The sequence below is a fragment of the Triturus cristatus genome, chromosome 8 (assembly GCF_964204655.1).
Source record: "Triturus cristatus chromosome 8, aTriCri1.1, whole genome shotgun sequence".
NCBI classification, from domain to species: Eukaryota; Metazoa; Chordata; class Amphibia; order Caudata; family Salamandridae; genus Triturus; species Triturus cristatus.
In genome coordinates, this window is record NC_140591.1 from 351861749 (window position 1) to 351877764 (window position 16016).

At 46.5% G+C, this 16016-nt stretch overlaps 1 protein-coding gene across 1 annotated transcript in view; it reads left to right on the forward strand.

Moving 5' to 3' along the window:
* Positions 1-16016, forward strand: part of RXFP2 (relaxin family peptide receptor 2) — a 1146426-nt gene that overhangs the window by 1100739 nt on the left and 29671 nt on the right. The window contains exon 14 of the mRNA XM_085621667.1: positions 973-1044. Within this exon, the coding sequence (XP_085477793.1) occupies positions 973-1044 (72 nt within the window). The remainder of the gene's footprint in view (positions 1-972; positions 1045-16016) is intronic.

Genomic DNA, 16016 nt, shown 5'->3' on the forward strand with positions numbered 1-16016 from the left:
GAAATTAGATGGGCAAATAGAATTAATCTGAAGATAAAATGGTAAAATGATTAATCATATTAATCCATTAAGAGAAGGAGAAACTGGCATACACAATCAAAAGTTCTAGAGAATTACTAATGTTTGTAATAGAAAAAGTCAGACTTTTAGGGTACAATGGGCATACACAACCAAACATACATTCATCATTTACAGTAAATCAAATAATGTATTAGAACATCATAGAACGATGCATGTAAAGTCAACACTCTTAATACATGAAATCAGTTGTGTGATCTGGAGATACAAATCTGAGTGTATGAGAAGTGGAGCAGACGGGCGTTTTGGTTTTTTGTGTCACAAGTACATGAGACTATCCTCAGGACCATAAATGTTAGAGGAGCTTCACAATGACCCACAAAAAATTGTTGTGAGGTGACTGCCTACTGCTCTAGCTAGAATATTTCAGTGGGGCTCCATTTGATAATTTATAAGTACTAATTGCGACTATACCACACTTAGCCCGTACCTGATTCATTCTCTCATTCTGCTTGATAAAAATTTTCGCATTAAGCTGAATTGTACCAGTTATATTTATTTATTGTTTACTCAAAAGTGTAAGTGTAAGTTTACTCAAAAGTGTAAGTTACCTTTCTGAATGAGGCCCAATGTGCATGCACACCCATGGCAATGGTCATCAAAGGCAGAGCTGCTGACTTTGGATCTGTGGAACCTGGTTGTAGTCCCGTAGATAGCTCAACATCTGCTAGTTACGGGCAAATGATGTAATCTCCTTGTGCCTAAAAAGGTGAATCTGATTTTTGTAAAGCTATTTGGTGCTCATGTAAAATGCTTCAATGCCCATGGTACAAATTTGTGCTAAATAAAGCTTCAAAAAAATAAAATAACTCTCTGCTGTGTCAAGGGGTTAAAAAAGACTTTACCATGAAGCGAAATCCCACAAATGGAAATGCATACTCTTGTATATTTCAGAGATTTACAAAGGCTCGTCATCCCGTCAATAAAGACAAGAATGTTTGTTCCTATGAGGAACCTCTCTCACATGTAAGTAATTTTATATATGCAGGTAGGGTACTATTTGACATGATGTATGTTTCAGCATTTCTGAAGTATGTGTATTGGTGTATGTCTGTCAAATAAAAAAATAATAATGTACCTGACACAGAAGGAACTATTGAACATGTCAATCTGTTTATTGCTTAATTCTTTTAAAGTATAGCTGATTGGAACTTTGGCCATTATCTGATTTTGAGCCTCCGCCTATTAGCTCCCAGCAATCGCTGTAGTTTGTTGCTGATTTTCAGACCCAGCATATCTCTCTAACTGAGGTAACAGCAGCACTGTATAAGTCGTGCAGCCATCTTTGACTAGTGTAATCAAGAGCAATAAATTACTATTGAAGACATCCTGTCTAACTGTTTATTTGTAACCACTCTGCATATTCTTATTCAGTAGCATTGTTCTTTGCACATACATTTGATTTAAAAACATTTAAACTCTCGCCAAACCATATCTAAATTATGCTAGTAAAATCTCAGTAGAGTTGTAGAGTATATTCCCCTCGTTGATTCCCATAGTATTTGTTATAGTTTTGCACTTATGTAAACTAATTCAAGGCGAGGGCTGAAGATGTTGCCTTTTTCTCAATCAAATATGCCTTGCTTGGCTGGACGCCATCTCATTGTGGGCTGGATTTGCCGTTTCCTGGGAGCCATCTTGATGAGGGTAGGCTAAGATGTCCTACATCTGAGATATTGCCAGCATCGAGTGTCCATTGGCACATTTCAACTACAAGTCATCAAGATGTTTATTGATAATGATGTCAATACCCCTATGCAGTACAGGGAGAGTAGAGAGCTCATCTTGCACTGAGGCACACTTCCGTGACTAGGTGGAAGTAGGTTGTCTAAGTCTAACAGGCATTAATGTGAAAGGTGAATGCCCTCTCATCACATTATGTTTGCCTCTTAAAAGTACTTCTTTCTGTCATCCATGCAGGACACCTTGGGGCAGATTTACAAGCCCCTTGCGTCACTTTTGCGTCATATTTCCCATGTTAAAAAATACGCAAAAGTGGCGCAAGGGGCTTGTAAATCTGCCCCCTTGTTTCTCCAAAATGAAGTACAAAGAAACGTTGTGCAGTGTGTTGGCGCGTTAAAACCAAGTATGCTTGAATGCGTAATAACACTTGGGAGTTGCTATATTCTGAAGCTAAGTATATTGGAGAAGTATAACAACGTCAAAGAGTACTCATGTAATGTGTTCGTGGGCTGCGGACACATAAACGTGTCAATGCTCTTCTGTGCTAGAAGAAGAACATTAATTTATTTTCAGGGTGCTTTCTATATTCCTATCTAGTGCACATCACCTAACCCACGGACAAAAAAATGTTACAACCCTCTGTTATTATTATACAACATACTTGGTTTTAGAATGCCAACAACTCACATCTATGTATTTGTGCTTTACACAGAACCAACATGGTGTACAGATAACCCACACTCAACAACTATGCCCTGTCCAACTTTTCCACGCACACGACACCATGTGCCAGGCTGGCATCTGATTTATAATAAGTTGTAATAAGTTCCTTATTAATACAGATATATAGACTGGAGCAGGACATGCACCAGTAACCGGTATGCCCAGCCACAGTTACATCTGCCCAGGAAACTGCTTTTTGTCGAGTTTAATACCCATGACAATATGTTACGAAAATGTTTTCTTCTCTTAATAACACTGTCATGCCACAAATATATATGAACTGGCACTGCCAGTCAATGTACAACCACCACCAAATGAAATCCAGACTTCAAGAATGAATACAGTGTGTTAGATCTGGGGGGCAGAGGTAAGTACCTTAGACCAAATAGGGACCCTTGCTTCTAGTCAGGGTACAGGGACACGCACGGTAGATAACCCCTGCTCACCCTCTAGGTAGCTTGGATCGAGCAGTCAAGCTTATCCCCAAGGCAATGTGTTACGTATTTGCACTCAATCCCACAATGACCCCCCCCTCGTACACCACAATGGTAGACCACACAGGTATATATCAAAAATATATCTTTATATAGTGTAGCAGGGGAAAATAAGATCACTTACAGGATATGTTGCACACGAACTTAATGGTTGCACTAGGTTACTAGGAAGTTTCTTCTATGTTAAGAACAGTCTCAAGTCTCTACACGCTATCGTAGGGGGTATTACAGCAGGGCTGTAATATCCAGTCAGCTCGTCTCACCATGCGCGTTATGCTGCAGCCTCAGCGTGGGCAGATCTTCCTTTGGCAGCCCCGGCCGGTCACGTCCGCCCTTCCGCCCGCTCTCGACAATCCAACGAGCGGCGGGAAGGCAGTGCGGCCCTTCTCTTCTTGGGTTCACAGGCTGGGGGCACGCTGGATACACTCGCTGCTCCTTCAATGAAGACTGGTCACGCAGATGACTCGGGCACCACTCTGCCGGCTTCTCGGGACGTCCTGAGGTCACTGACCAATCCCAGCGCGGCGTTAGTGAGGGGGCTCGATCCTCTCAACCAATGAGAGGGCAGCGGGCTCGATCTTCGCTTCGGGAGCCTCGGCAAGGTACGGCGAGATTGCGGGGCGATGTGCGGCCCTCTGGCAGTGCAAAACCCTCACGGCAACAGGGATTTTAGCAGCTGCAGGCAACTTCCCACTCCAGGCCGGTGCAGCACAATATTGATAGCTTAGTTCAGTTTCTTGGGAACCTTTTAACCCTGGGTTCCAGGACAGGAGGCCAGCTCTTCTCAGGCCCTTGGAGATTCAGTTTCAGACACAGCACACAGCAAAGTCTTGGTAGTACAAGCAGGCAGGGGCACAGCACACAGCAAGCCCTTCTTCTCTCCTTCAGTTAAACAGCAGAACAGGTCAGCCCTTAGAGCACACAGCAAGGCAATCTTTCTTCAGTTCCTCAGCGGTCCTTCTTCTGGCAGAGGTTCCTCTTGATTGTAGAATCTAAAAATCTGTTGTCAGGGGTCCTTTACTTATACCCCTAAAAGTCTTTGAAGTCTTTGTGCAAGTGGGCCCTGAGCCCGGTCTGATCCAGTTCTGGGTGTTGCTGGAGCACTTTGTTTTCCTGTCTTCTTCTCTCCTTTCAGAGTGAGGGGCAGAGTCGTCAGCCGCCCAGCAGGAGGTGGAGCCAGCACTGTGGCAGGCAGGCACATCCCTATTCACTCCCAGGTGCTACCTCCTCCCTCCACTCTACCTGCAAATGTCGCCATTCAGCAAAGGGCTGACTCAGCCAACCTCCTGGGGGATCCCCAGCCAATGTCACTCTCAAACCAGACAGTCAATCCACAAGCATGCCCAGGCACACAGAAGGGTCAGACAAGAGAACAGCTACTCTCTAAAAAGTACTATTCTCCAACTCAGGATTTAAAAACAACCCCTCCTAAAAGATGTGTTATTAAATGCTGAGCTCGGGGATATCAAACACTCATGTCTTATCTTGTTCCTATGAGAAGATAGGCTGATAGCCATTGGCACCAGCCTCCCCCATGTTAGCCTATGTGTTGGAAACGGCCCTTTTTGCAGGGTTATCCCCAAACTTTTTGCTTCTTCCTCCTTTATTTTTTCTGACCCGTGGTTGTTGGCAATAGGACTCTGGGCACTTTACCACTGCTGATCAGTGCTAAAGTGCATATGCTCTCTGTATAAATTGTTATATTGATTGGTTATCCATGATTGGTATATTTGTTTCACCTGTTAGCCCCTAGTAAAGTGCACTGCGTGTGCCAGGGCTGGTGATTCAAATGCTACTAGTGGGCTGCAGCACTGATTGTGCCACCCACAGGAGTAGCGCTAAAATGATGTCTTAGGCCTGCTTGCAGTGCCTATGTGCAGTCCAGGACTGCCATGTCGACCTGGCCAGTGCACCTACTGACCAGACCTTATCCTTCCCTTTCTGTACATGTCAGGCATCCCTATGGTGGCCCTAGGTACCCCCCTGGGCTGGGTGCAGTGTATCCGAAAGGTAGGGCATGTACTGAGGTGTGTAACATGCCCTGGTAGTGAATTACAGCCATTTTCGTTTTTCACTGCTGAGAGGCTATCTTGCCCATAGGTTAGAATGGGGAAGGCTGTTTACATGCCTATCTTCCCATAAGGGCAAGATAGAAAATCCAAGTTTGGTATCTCTGTGTTCAGAATTTAATTATACATCTTTTTAGCAAGATGGTTTTTAAATTCACTGTGTGAGAATAGCACTTTTTAGAAAGTAGCTATTCTCCTGTTTAACCTTCCTGTGTGCCTGTGTGCTGGTTGGCTGAAGGGTGTCATGTGATGGGCTAGGTGGCTCCAGGAGCCTGGATGAGTCAGCAGCAGGGTGAATAGGGAGATCTGCTTTAGATGGGTGGGAGGAGTAGTCCCTGGGTCTGAATAGGGCTGCCCCTGACAAACACAAAGCTGGCTCCACCCCCCGCTGGCCAGGCTGAGGACTCTGTCTCTGCTGGCACAAAGAAGGCTCCACCTCCTGCTGAGCGTCTAACGACCCTGCCCCTCACTCTGAAAGGAACCAGGTGCTCCAGAGCAGAGCACACCCAGGAACCGGTTTGAGCAGGGGAATCCCCCCACTGAAACACAAGAGACAAAGACTTGGAGGGGTATAAGAAGAGGACCCCAGACACCTAAACTTTAGATCACTTTGGAACTAAGAAGAAACCTCTGCCAAGGAGAAAGCTGGAAGAAACTGAAGAGGAGAAGACTGCCTGCTTGCTGTTTTGCTTTGCTGCCAAGGAGAGGGGAAGGACTTTGCTGTGTCCCCTTCTTTTGATTCTGATCTCCAAGGGCCTGAGAAGAGCTGGCTCCCTGTTAAGAAGTCCCAGGAACAAAAGGACTTCACCACCAGCTCCCCTGGAACTCTGCTGAGAGAGTTCTGACCTGCCTTGGAGTGCTTGCCCAGTCTTGGGGCTTCAGGAGGTCGTTTTTGCTGTGTTGAGGGAGCTGGGAAGCAGAAGCGTGAACAAGAGTGACTGGTACCCAACGCATCATCCGATTGCGTGTCGCAAGACGAGAGTGCGTGGAAAATTTCCTCGCGGCACCATCGCAACACGCAGGGTCTCCGCATCGCCGAGTGCGTCGAGCATCGTCCCGAAGCGTGAAGCTTCCTGCCATTGCGAGGGTTGTCGCAGAACCAGTTTGCGGGCCGCACCACTGCCGGTGCGTGAAAAGTCTCCAATCGCTGCGTGCGTCGGCGCAGAGTCCCGTTCCGTGGCGCATCGAGAGTTGCGGCGCCGGAAGGCAACGCTGCGCCACGCATCGCACCACATCGAAGAGTGTCGCATCGAACCTGTGCGTGAAGCTTCCCCCTAAGAAACCTACGCAACGAAAGCCAAAGGTATCGCATCCTCCCCCTACAGATCGGAGCCGGCGCATCCACCTCTGCTGCGTGAAGCAGGGCTGCTGCAAAGCCTCCCCAGGATCTCAGGAGCATCGCATCGCCTTTGCCATCTTCCTTGTTATAGCTTTTGGGAACCTTATCGCAACTACAGGTACTGTTGGGCACGAAAGTGTCGCATTTTGTGCATTGAGAGCCGCACTGTGCAGGACACTGACTTTGACATCCTGGAGTACTTTCTGCAAACTCTTGAACTATCCTTAAAGTAACCTTTTTGAATTATATGTTGGTTTGTCTGTAATATTTGGTCTTGTGAAGTTTTTAGTAAAGATACATTATTTTTCTAAAACTGGTGTGGAGTAAATCTGTGGTGTTTTCACTGTGTTACTGTGAGTGTTGGTACAAATACTTTACACATTGCCTTTGATAGCCTAGACTGCTCAGGCCAAGCTACCTAGAGGGTGAGCAGGGGTTATCGTAACAGTGTATCCCCCTTTCCCTGACTAGAAGCAAGGGTCCCTACTTGGACAGTGGTACCTACCCTGCCAACTAGAGACCCCCATATCTAACATTGGTGGTCAGCGGTGAGGATTGAACTTGTATTTGTACTTGACCCACAGTAATTGGTGTACATCACTAGGAGTGCAGACCAATAGACAACCACATGCTGTATTTTTGATTCTATTTTGGAGTAACTCTTCAAGAGCATCATGTCTCAGGTGGCAACAAGTGAGAGGGCAGAATTGGAGTTTTCCATGGAGGATCTGTATTCGTACAAGGTTGAGGAGCTCAAGCAATTCTGCAAAGACCTTGGTTGCCCTGTGAAAAGCGGATCTAGAAGGGATGTGCTACAAAGAGTCTTGAAGGCCTGGTGGGAGGCCCAAGAAGAGGATGATGCAGATGAAGAGGATGGTTTTGTTTCCCAAGCTCTGCCCGTGGTCGGACCAGTCTCAAGGGCTGGCAGCTCCCATTCCAGTAGGAGTCTCACTCCAGAGGAGTTGGAGGAGAATCAAAGGGCTAGAGATCATGAGTTAGAAGTCATGAGGCTTGAGTTGAAGCTGATGGAAATGGAAACCCAAAACAAAATAGAAGAGAGCAAGAAGATGTATGCCTTGGAAGAATTGAAATTGACCTTGGCACATGAATTAAGAATGAGGGAGCTTGATATGGAGCTCGAGAGGCTTGAAGCCATGAGTGTCTCAGCTGAAGAAGAAAGGTTAGCTCAGGAAGTGAGCTTTGCTGAGTTGGAGGTGGAGTCCAGCTCAGATGGTGGCAGCAAGATTGTAGTTTCTAGTGCTGAGAGAAAGGTACAAACACCCAGAGATGTGGCGCCTAACTTGAGGGAGGGGGTTGACATACACCAGGGAGTTCAGGTTTATGATGTAGTTCCAGTGGAGTGCAGTATCCCTGAAGTGGATTGGGGAACTGGCACAGGGGACCATATTCCTAGTGGTGGGAGGGACACTCTACTGACCCTAGATGAGAGGTACAGGGAGAGGGGTTCCCCCATGGTAGAAACCTTGGTGTGTGAGTGTGGAGACCGCCCAGAAGAGTGTGAGTTGTGTGACAGAGACAGTCAGATACTGTCTTGCCAATCTCAGGAGAGTGGTGTGGGGTACGTGTGTAAGGCACTGGAGGGTGAGGCAAACGGTAGCTTGGTTAACAACTGTGGGGGGCTGTGTGATTCATTTGTTGGAGAGCATATTTTAAGTCCCTGTTTTCCAGAGCTATGCCAACACCCGGTGGAGTGTGAGTTCTCTGGTTCCAGAGAGCTTGCGTTGGAGGCAGACCTTTGGTTGGATGTCAAAAGGTCTGGAGAGGCATTGGGGAGTGATCCCAAAAGGAGTGGCCCGGATATCTTCCAGACCTGTGAGGTGGAAGAGGTTCAGTGTAGCCCAGTTAGGTCCCAGTGTAGTGGGAGGGGTGTAGGGGCTCACGTCCTATCTCAGTGGAGAAGGGGTGAGTGTGGGACTGTGGGTCCCAAGGTGCCCGAAACCCAGTCTCAGGGCCTGGAGGATTCCTTAAGGGAACACCAGGTTGGGGGCCTAGACCGTGCTAGTAGGCCATTTGAGGAGGATCTCCTAGTGTCAGGAGAACCTGGAGCCTCTGTAAACAGAGCTCCAGTGGTTCTGGTGTCTGGCGGTACCGCTCCAGTTGGGAGGGTGCAGAAGTCCAGACTGAGGGGTGAGAGGGGGATGTGTTCCCCAGTGGGAGAACCAGTGGGTCAGGGACCGGCCAGAAGGGCCGAGTCCCCTAGGAGTGACCATGGTGACACCACTTCTGTCCTGGGGGATCTTCGCGCACTGTCAGGTGGACTGGGGCCGGGAGATCTGCGCCAGGCAGACTGTCACGAGACACATGAGTCATGTGTCACCCTCGGAGAGATACTGTGTGAGTTCCCAGAAGTCCTGGCATGCCAGGCAGGTGTGCAACCGCAGGGTTTAGACCCTAGGTTGGGAGACCAGTTGCTGGAGAGAGGTCCTGACCTGGAGGGAGGGACATCTGTAAGCAGTGTCTCTACCAGTTTGTCTTTGAGGTGTGCCGCTATGAGTAGGAGAGTGCAGAACTCTGGAAGGGGGTGCAGAGGGAGGGAGTCCTCGCCTCTGACCCCGGTTCACCTGGAGGGTTTAGACCCTAGGTTGGAGGGCCAGGTCCGGGGTGTCCCCCCTGACCTGGAGTCCCAGTTGCAGGATAGAACCCCTGAACTGGTGGGCGAATGGTGCAGGACACCTGCCACAGGTGCCCTGACTATTCTAGAAGGGGGTACCGCTCCAGGTGGGAGGGTACAGAGCCCCAAGGAAGAGGAGGACTGGGTATGGAAAAGCCTACCCCAGCCTCCTGTCCAGCCACCGGATACAGGCCCGGGGCTGGTGGGTCAGTGCCGGGTTGTCAGACCCGACCTGACAGGAAAAGAAGTGGACAAAGGGTGCCGAGCACCTGGGGCTACTGCCCCCCACCTTCTGACGCCACAGGGGTTTGAGGGCCCTGAGAGGCATAAGGCCTGTGTCTCATCCCTGACCACTGTCACTGGTCACTGCGGCTTGCTGTCTGTCTGTTGGGACACACCTGTGAGCAAGTTAAGGCTAGGTGCTGCACAGGTGGTGTCCACAGGTGAAGAGAAGGGTTCCACATGGGTTGGCTTGGTGGACCCTGAGAGTATGGATGGAGAGATCCAACCGGGTTCAGGAAGGCATAGAACAGGAATAGTGCCCTGCTGTTTGGGCCGGTTTCCGTGTTCTATCGCCCTAAGCAGGGAATCCCATCGAGGTATCGCTTGGTCTACCCTGGCTTTAGGCTGGAAGGGGGTTGTGTTGGAAACGGCCCTTTTTGCAGGGTTATCCCCAAACTTTTTGCTTCTTCCTCCTTTATTTTTTCTGACCCGTGGTTGTTGGCAATAGGACTCTGGGCACTTTACCACTGCTGATCAGTGCTAAAGTGCATATGCTCTCTGTATAAATTGTTATATTGATTGGTTATCCATGATTGGTATATTTGTTTCACCTGTTAGCCCCTAGTAAAGTGCACTGCGTGTGCCAGGGCTGGTGATTCAAATGCTACTAGTGGGCTGCAGCACTGATTGTGCCACCCACAGGAGTAGCGCTAAAATGATGTCTTAGGCCTGCTTGCAGTGCCTATGTGCAGTCCAGGACTGCCATGTCGACCTGGCCAGTGCACCTACTGACCAGACCTTATCCTTCCCTTTCTGTACATGTCAGGCATCCCTATGGTGGCCCTAGGTACCCCCCTGGGCTGGGTGCAGTGTATCCGAAAGGTAGGGCATGTACTGAGGTGTGTAACATGCCCTGGTAGTGAATTACAGCCATTTTCGTTTTTCACTGCTGAGAGGCTATCTTGCCCATAGGTTAGAATGGGGAAGGCTGTTTACATGCCTATCTTCCCATAAGGGCAAGATAGAAAATCCAAGTTTGGTATCTCTGTGTTCAGAATTTAATTATACATCTTTTTAGCAAGATGGTTTTTAAATTCACTGTGTGAGAATAGCACTTTTTAGAAAGTAGCTATTCTCCTGTTTAACCTTCCTGTGTGCCTGTGTGCTGGTTGGCTGAAGGGTGTCATGTGATGGGCTAGGTGGCTCCAGGAGCCTGGATGAGTCAGCAGCAGGGTGAATAGGGAGATCTGCTTTAGATGGGTGGGAGGAGTAGTCCCTGGGTCTGAATAGGGCTGCCCCTGACAAACACAAAGCTGGCTCCACCCCCCGCTGGCCAGGCTGAGGACTCTGCCTCTGCTGGCACAAAGAAGGCTCCACCTCCTGCTGAGCGTCTAACGACCCTGCCCCTCACTCTGAAAGGAACCAGGTGCTCCAGAGCAGAGCACACCCAGGAACCGGTTTGAGCAGGGGAATCCCCCCACTGAAACACAAGAGACAAAGACTTGGAGGGGTATAAGAAGAGGACCCCAGACACCTAAACTTTAGATCACTTTGGAACTAAGAAGAAACCTCTGCCAAGGAGAAAGCTGGAAGAAACTGAAGAGGAGAAGACTGCCTGCTTGCTGTTTTGCTTTGCTGCCAAGGAGAGGGGAAGGACTTTGCTGTGTCCCCTTCTTTTGATTCTGATCTCCAAGGGCCTGAGAAGAGCTGGCTCCCTGTTAAGAAGTCCCAGGAACAAAAGGACTTCACCACCAGCTCCCCTGGAACTCTGCTGAGAGAGTTCTGACCTGCCTTGGAGTGCTTGCCCAGTCTTGGGGCTTCAGGAGGTCGTTTTTGCTGTGTTGAGGGAGCTGGGAAGCAGAAGCGTGAACAAGAGTGACTGGTACCCAACGCATCATCCGATTGCGTGTCGCAAGACGAGAGTGCGTGGAAAATTTCATCGCGCCACCATCGCAACACGCAGGGTCTCCGCATCGCCGAGTGCGTCGAGCATCGTCCCGAAGCGTGAAGCTTCCTGCCATTGCGAGGGTTGTCGCAGAACCAGTTTGCGGGCCGCACCACTGCCGGTGCGTGAAAAGTCTCCAATCGCTGCGTGCGTCGACGCAGAGTCCCGTTCCGTGGCGCATCGAGAGTTGCGGCGCCGGAAGGCAACGCTGCGCCACGCATCGCACCACATCGAAGAGTGTCGCATCGAACCTGTGCGTGAAGCTTCCCCCTAAGAAACCTACGCAACGAAAGCCAAAGGTATCGCATCCTCCCCCTACAGATCGGAGCCGGCGCATCCACCTCTGCTGCGTGAAGCAGGGCTGCTGCAAAGCCTCCCCAGGATCTCAGGAGCATCGCATCGCCTTTGCCATCTTCCTTGTTATAGCTTTTGGGAACCTTATCGCAACTACAGGTACTGTTGGGCACGAAAGTGTCGCATTTTGTGCATTGAGAGCCGCACTGTGCAGGACACTGACTTTGACATCCTGGAGTACTTTCTGCAAACTCTTGAACTATCTTTAAAGTAACCTTTTTGAATTATATGTTGGTTTGTCTGTAATATTTGGTCTTGTGAAGTTTTTAGTAAAGATACATTATTTTTCTAAAACTGGTGTGGAGTAAATCTGTGGTGTTTTCACTGTGTTACTGTGAGTGTTGGTACAAATACTTTACACATTGCCTTTGATAGCCTAGACTGCTCAGGCCAAGCTACCTAGAGGGTGAGCAGGGGTTATCGTAACAGTGTATCCCCCTTTCCCTGACTAGAAGCAAGGGTCCCTACTTGGACAGTGGTACCTACCCTGCCAACTAGAGACCCCCAGATCTAACACTATGGAACAAGACAACCTTGCAGCAGTGAACACACTGTTCACTACTGGAGCATGGTACCTGCACTAGTACATGCTCTACCTTTTACATACACTGCACCCTGCCCAGGGGGGTACCTTGGGCCTTCCATAGGGATGACTGATGTGCACAAAAAGGGAAGGGTTAGGCCTAGTCAGTGGGGACACTGACCAGGGTGACATGGCAGTCCGGGGACTGCAGGCAGGCCTGCGGTGGCAGGCCTGAGACACCATTTTAGGGCTACTCATGTGGGTGGCGCAATCAGCGCTGCAGGCCCACTAGTAGCATCTGTCATCACCAGCCCTGGCACACACAGTGCACTTTACTAGGGACTTCAGGGTGATACAAATATGCCAATCAGGTATATCCAATCAATATGATATTTTACACAGGGAGCACTTACACTCTGGCACTGATTAGCAGTGGCAGAGTGTCCAGAGCATCTAAACCAGCAAAAACGAAAGCCAGCACAGCATCAAAAATCCAGGTAGCAGAGGCAAAAGATAGGGGAAAAACCCACGCCAAGGATGTCAGGTCTAACACAGTGACCATGATAAAGCTTGATGTTGATTGGACTGGGTGTAGTATTTCTTATTTCAAATAACCAGCCTGCTAATCTGGGCAATCCCAAACTCAAAGAAGAGAGAAATAAAGTTGAGCATATTAAACCATCGACATTCTGTCACAAATGCATTATAAAACCGATTGCAAAAAGTGTTTTTGCATTTCATGTTGCTTTTATCCACCTGGGTTGGAGGTCTAAACCCAGAGAAGCGCACTTAACCGTGCACATGTTAGAATAAACAGACTGTGAGCCACTAACTAGGAGCAGTGTAACTTTTCTGTAACTGACTAAAACCATTTCTCAGACCTGTTTCTACAACCTTAAATTAACTAGAAAATGATGGGCGCTTTTGCTAATATAAAGCAAAGAGAAGTGTAGAAAAAATTAAATCTTCCAAAATCAAGAAAACTGTCCGGAAGTGCTCATTCAGGATATTGACTGACTGGTTGGTGCTCTGACTTGTTACAGCCCTTCAGAAGGTCCTTCAAAATGTTGCTTGTGGAACTTGTTGGATTGGTTGAATATTCTGAATTCAAAAAAATTATGAAGATATACTTACTGCTGAAATGTATCCCTACACTATTATATGCAGACTATGCTGTCCTAATAGCTAGGACAGCAAACAGTTTACAGAAATCTCTTGATGCCTTTGTTGTTTTTATGGACTCTTTGGACCTAAAGGTGAACCATAAAAAATCATACATTTTGGTGTACAGTCCCAACAGAACTAAGTCCAAAATATTTAAGATACAGGGCACGGTGGCTCAAGAAGTTCCAAGCTTCTCCTACTTGGGAAGTGTTTTTAATTTCCAGCTCTCTTGTGATCCTCAAGTGGCACTAAGAGCTATACAGACCACCAGAGCTATGGAGGCTTTTTTTCCGTTTTGCTGCCCATCTAGGTTATAAATCTGATAAAATGATGATTACTTTATATAAAGAAATATGCCTTACAATTGCATCTTATGGGGTAGGAGTTTGGGGCTACAGAAATTGCTCCCAGATCCAAGTGGTAGAGAACACTTTTATAAGAAGACTTATCAGTACCCAAAGGTTCAGCTACGTTCTTCTGCCACCACAAATTGGGCTTAGGGCACATTAAAGACAGGCTTCGTTTCGCCCCCTTACTGCTATGGGCAAAGATCTGGCTTACCCCAGAATTAGAATATACAAGGTCCATTATTCTAGATTGTCTTCTTTTATCCAATATTGATTTTATTCCCCAATTCAAATATCATAAACGTACATTTCAGGAATTGGACCTAGCTGATGTTTATCTCAATCCTTCTAACTTGCTGCAGCAACCAACATCTATTATTAAAACAACTTATTGAAATAGAGTGAGTGCGAAGCATTTACAGTTGCTGAATAAGTAGAGTTCTTTAAGTCATCTGACTGTGGGTGAGTTCGTTATCGAACCTCAACCTTATCTTATTTTATGAACAAACTCCCTACATAGATTTTATCTGACTAGGTTCTGCTTGTCCAGATGGGGATGGGGAAATATTCTTCCATTGTGCTCATGTAATAACATGACAAATCATTGTGATAGCAGACAATGTTGAATTGATCTCGCGCATTGGCACCTTTTTGAGAGTAGCTACGGGTGAACGGAAATCTGTGTGTGATCTATGAAGTCATTCGTATTTTACTATTCATAATATGCACCTTACCTATGCTGCTGTTGTTTTGTTACATCGTGGATTGGACATTGCTATTTATTTATTTTTCTAATGTGTTTTTATCTTGTACATGTTGTACTTTTATGGCTACGTTGTTATCTGAATAAAGTATTTCGGATTTGGATTGGATGGGACAAATCAGAGCACTCTGCACTTTACCTTGTTTTGTGCCTTGTATAAAACAGAAAGAGATAGATTTCTGTTTCTGTTACCTCTATTGAGGGCTCATCGCCCCATCCCTTATATTAAAGGTTTTAGGTTTCGTCTGTCTCTTGATTCTCCTACTTTCTGTTACGGTGTCCTCAATTTTATTAAAGGAGCGATTGTAATCAGAAAGAGGTATGGATAAGAGGGAGAGTTTGTGTTTCAAAATCAGTCTAATATAATATTTTGTAATTATTTGGTTTTAAGAATATCTTAAGGGATAACTGTTTTAACCAAAATTATAATGTAATTTTATATGAATTGTACTAATTATGATACTGATGTCTTTTTAATTGTCTTATAATGTCTGTAATGCTTTCATGATTCATACATGAAATCGAATAAAGCTTGTTTGACTTGACTTGCATCAAATGGCCGGGCAACGATAAACACTGTCATATGCAAACTCTGGTGATCTCTGGTCTGGTAATGCACTGGCAATTCTTGCCAGTCGCAATTTGAGTATTTCAAACCAATTTGCCCCAGGGACCAGCTATCTATCAGTGTCATTCCAAGAGCCCTCTAAAAAGATGAGAGGGTACATCTAGCACTTTCAGTATTATTGGAGGTCATGCCTGAGTCTAATGATGTGGACCAGAGACATTGTAAGGCATGGGCAAAGTGGATAGTTGTCTAGGGCCCCCACTGTCATTGAGGCCCCCCTGTAAAGTGAACTTTCACCCTATTTGTCCACTGCCTATTTTATTTTTTTATCTTAAGCATGGTTCACCAACGCTTTCTGCAATAAGAGCTCCATATGTTCAATGAAACTCATCCAGAGCTACTAGTATTATGAGAATAGCGACCAGATTGCACTAGTGGTCACTATATGCAATATTACCAGCAGTGTTCACCTCTTCCCACCAGTAATGTAAAAAATGCTTTGTGGCTATGTTATGCCTCTACATGGGTAATACATAACATCCATAGTTATATTGCCCTTGGCAGCAAGTTAATAATATTAGTTATAGGTCATCCCAACATCACAGGATTTTTCATACATTTTATTCAACTACCAGCTTTAAATATACTTTGGAAATTCAACAATTTTTCTCCAAACAGCAGCTTATGAGTTCTGAAAATATACACATTTTTGTCTCTTATACACACTTTTCAATTTTAGTATACACATATTAATTCAACTAAGCAAATGCCTCTAATTTAATAGGCTGGGCTGACACAGAAAATCTACTTACAGGTAGATGGTGAGCTACCAGTAGTTCATAAGCTACATGTTGGGGAACCCTGATCTAAAGGTATCTCCAACTCTACCTACAGCTACTTCTGACTCTGTCTCTCTGTCCAGTTCCATGTTAAAGATTTTGGGTGTGTTGGGCAAGACATATTTCAAACATTTTTCTGTAACCCTGTCATTTTAACATAAAATGTAGTATGGTTTGATAGTATGTGGGCTTATATTAAAGTGTACTCTGCGGGGGCCCCCAAAGTAGGTTTTACCTGGGGCCCCTAAAATCATTAAGATGACACTTGTGTGG